This window comes from Pundamilia nyererei, unplaced genomic scaffold (assembly GCF_000239375.1).
Source record: "Pundamilia nyererei isolate P.nyererei 1_Seehausen unplaced genomic scaffold, PunNye1.0 scaffold00235, whole genome shotgun sequence".
In the NCBI taxonomy this organism is placed as follows: Eukaryota; Metazoa; Chordata; class Actinopteri; order Cichliformes; family Cichlidae; genus Pundamilia; species Pundamilia nyererei.
The window spans coordinates 410,184-413,888 of record NW_005187636.1 but is presented as its reverse complement, the minus strand read 5'-3'; the positions used below and the strand labels follow the sequence as shown (position 1 = coordinate 413,888).

Below are 3,705 nucleotides of genomic sequence, written 5' to 3'. Positions count from 1 at the left end.
TTTACTATTGTTATGGTTGCCAGGACATCTTTGTAAAATAGATTTTCTAATCTCAATGGATATTTTTGCTGTTTAAATAAAGATTTTAAAAAAAAGTTGTTAACTATAACCCTTGACATACAATAGATATATTACTAATCAAAAAATATTAATGAATGATTAACAAAAAATAGATTCCAGTCATAATCAAAACAAAACTGACTCAGCTACGTTGTTTACATTTGAATTCTAGATCATTTAGACTTTTTGGAAATAAACATCCTTGATTGTTAGCAGCATTAAATCGGTCTACACAGCTGACATGGACATTTTGAAATTTTGTTTCTCTTTCTTCTTTCTGCTACACAGTTCAACAGTTGGAGAGGACACAGGTGAGAGAAAATGTTCTTACGCTGGGTTCGTATCCATTAGCAGACAGCAATACTGGAGCTGACACAGGAAGTATGAAATTTGTGATTTTCCTGTTCTCTGTTATAAAGTATGAATTATTGAGTTTCTATGCACTGCAGATGAGAAGGGTAAAATGACAGTTTCACGCCATAAAAGCGGCACTTGTTAATTGAAAGTACAGCCGTGCTGCAGAAATGTTCTGTTGTGTCTGCACCATGCTTCATTAAGCATGACATTTAATGTGACAGCAGCTGATTTCAGTGTAGGGTCACGTTGCCATGTTGTTGGTTAGACTGGTGGTCTTCCTTGAGTTTATGCACCGCTTTTAGTAGTTTGTGTCATGGCTGTTTAGTGGCGGAAGACATTGATGTCCAACAACTGGAACGTTTAGTGGAGATGCTGACACCTAGGGAGTGTGAGGACCTCCTGTCTGCCCTCTCTCACCCAGAGGAAAACATATTTGAGCACCTTCAGCGCCTCTCGCCAGAAAAAAATCTCCTAGGTCTCCAGCCTCGAGCCAAGAGAGAGACGCCTTCTGCTCTAGGTTAGCTAAACTTCTACATCTGAGGATGACAGCAACACATAAGTCACAAGCTTCTTATTTATACATTAAACATTAAGTGTCACTCTTCATTTCAATGCAAAAATAAGTTATAGAACAAATAATGCAAAGTTAACTTTTTAGCGAGAGATGAAAAGACGCTATGAGCTGTAATAAGGTATAAAGACAAAGCGCACCTTGAAACCTGTCTGTTTCTCACACAGCCAGCTCAGCTTAGAGAGTTTCTGGCAGCAAACTGACAGTCAAAGAAAAGTCTTTCTGAGGGCCATATGTTTTGTGTTTACTAGATAGTGAAGCCCAGTGCCAAACGGCCCTGACAGACTGGCTGCTGAGGTACGGCAAGGAGACCTACTATGACAGGCTTTCACGTGCCTTGCATCACATCGGCAGAACAGACATCGCCACTGGTGAGAATAATGGTGACTCCTGCCTCCTGTAGCATGGAATCATTTATTTTTAAACAGAACAACTGTGTTGTGCTACTAATGTAGTGGTTTTCAAATTAAAATGGCTGACTTTTTATACACAGTACAGTGTTGTTGATAGGAACAAATCCCTATGAGCAGACATCACAGCATGTCCCTTGACAAAAGGAAATTAGAACAAAGCCTCATTTGGGTACATAGCAGTGTATTTTCAAAATTGGTTTATTTCGGTCAAGAAGGCCTCCTCAAGATTTTAACAACAGTGTATAATTGCTTCATTACTCTGAGATTTATTTTAATTGGAACTTCAAAAGTGGCATATTTTGCAGAATGCCAGTCGTTGGCATGTGTTGCAGTCCAGTGTGCACACAAGTCCACAGCCGAGTGGCGTTGGGTAGAGGGAGGTGTAAATGATCTGACAGAGGACTCAGTGGAGCTGACACCAGCCACAGAACAAACCATCTGCTCCTTTCATCAGCAGCTTTGGAGTGAAAAAAAGACAAGGAAAGGATAGGAAGAGATGAGTTGGAGTTTGGGGTGGGGTGGGGGCCTTGATGGAAAAGCCTGGATGCAAAATGTAGCAATTATCTTACACTTGATTGCATATCTGAAGAGATCTACTCATACATCGAAACCTGAGAGATTCATTTTGTTTTATTCTGAAGGACAGCAGGAGCTCTCCTGCTAGAAGTAATTATGGTCATTGCAAAAAAACAACAATCAAATCCAATTTTACTATCTTTTATAGGATACGTAAACACATTTATACCTTGAGATGCAGAGAAATAATGATCGCTTGTGTTATTTTGTCTTCACAGAAGTGGGGAAGAACATCAACCAGGACAAAGCCCTGAGCCTGAAGCGCTATGTTGAAGATTATCACAAATATGTCAACTCTTTAAACTTTGTTTCAGACACAAAACACCAAAAGCGCGGACACCAGAGGGTCAGAAAAAGAACGGGTATGATCACTTAACTCAAAGCTTGAATTTTTCACTTTTGAGCTTGGTAGATCATAAAACAGGAAAACATGATAGACAACTAAGTCTTAGCATCTGTGTCCATGCTAAGCCCAGATCTGTGACTACGGATGTCCAAAGGAGATTTCTGGGTTATTCCTCTGGAGACTCCATGAATGACAAATGGTATAATGTTTCACTGAACCCTGAATCTATTAAGTGTTTAGATGAGATGACAGATTAGATTTGGTGGTCGTGGGCATGCTTCCAGCTCATTACTTCTCAGTATCAACACTCTCGCTATACAAGTAATATTTCCCAGGACAGTTAGGAAACCCAAAATGTAATTATCACCTGTCCATTTCGTCAGTCTCCTGGGTGCTTCATTTAAGTTAAAACTTGACAGAAATGCTCCCATAATCCTTTGAGATGGTAAGTGTGTCTGTCCTGTTTGTGCTGTGTGTGTGTCTGTGTGTGTGTTAGTTAGCGATCTGACATGGCGTGACCTGGATCTGATTGTGGAGCAGGTTCGCGTCCCTCCGTACCAGAAGGGGCCTTTGGATGTAGCTATGCCAGTATTGTACGGTCTTCTGTTGGGCTTCGGGGGCACCTTGCTCATAGGCACAGCTTTACTCCTCGTCATTGTCCACATTTCTCATGGAAGGCTTCAGAACTGTCACTCCAGAGCCACCAGCAGTTCCAGCAATAAAGCCATGTAGTTTGGGGAGCTTCTGGAATGTCAGATGTAAACATTCCAATTATCAAAAATGAAATAAGTGTACAAAAATAAAAGCTGAACATATTTTGTCTTCTTTGGTTTTGCTGTTCTGGTAAGTCCTGCAGAGAAATATGCCTGAAACATTCAATCGATTCTAAATCACTACTGCTAATTATGATAAATGTGACAAGCATAATGTAGTTTGAGATCAAATAATTATCCTTGTGTGTATTGCTAGACTGGTAAGTGTTATTGTCTTGCCAGTGGGTAGATGACTGGTACTGTGACAGATGCGCTGGAACCCAGCCCTTACACCAAAGGTTGTTCCGGTGTTACTGTGATAGTGATGCCACCTTCCATTTCCCCTCCAAGTGACGGCAACGTGCCCGTCTGGCATCGAAGAACAACTAATTATCCAGCCTGGCGCCTGCTTCCCCGGAGCCTGCCGATACCTCCACAGGCAATCCAAAAGACTAATAACAATGACAATGCTAGCAGACAATGGAGCACTCTTAGTTGTGATGGCAGCTTCCAGCGGGTGACAAAGCCAAACAGAAAACACAGGGCTATATTTTTTGAAAGTGTAAAGTGGGAAGGACTCTTAGCAAGCTGAAATAACTTGATATTTGAGATGCAGTAAGTCAGTCCAGA

General features: G+C 41.1%; 1 protein-coding gene across 2 annotated transcripts; it reads left to right on the top strand.

The window, feature by feature from the left end:
- Positions 1–247: 247 nt before the first annotated feature.
- On the top strand, positions 248–3,138 carry tmdd1 (transmembrane and death domain 1). Of its 2 annotated transcripts, none has more exons than XM_005749014.1 (5): positions 248–371; positions 743–934; positions 1,240–1,359; positions 2,196–2,339; positions 2,820–3,138. In XM_005749014.1, exons 1-5 carry the CDS (start codon positions 302–304, stop codon positions 3,053–3,055), a joined length of 762 nt encoding a protein of 253 aa, XP_005749071.1. In that variant the 5' UTR covers positions 248–301; the 3' UTR covers positions 3,056–3,138. The 2 variants fall into 2 exon arrangements, with proteins under 2 accessions (XP_005749071.1, XP_005749072.1); XM_005749015.1 differs by lacking the exon at positions 248–371 and adding an exon at positions 383–441.
- The last annotated feature ends 567 nt before the right edge of the window (positions 3,139–3,705 follow it).

Coding starts and splice junctions, on each gene's coding strand:
- tmdd1 (XM_005749014.1), top strand. CDS start 302: ATGGACATTTTGAAATTTTGTTTCTCTTTCTTCTTTCTGCTACACAGT. Junction 372..742: donor AACAGTTGGAGAGGACACAG/GTGAGAGAAAAT, acceptor ATGGCTGTTTAG/TGGCGGAAGACATTGATGTC. Junction 2,340..2,819: donor GAGGGTCAGAAAAAGAACGG/GTATGATCACTT, acceptor TGTGTGTGTTAG/TTAGCGATCTGACATGGCGT.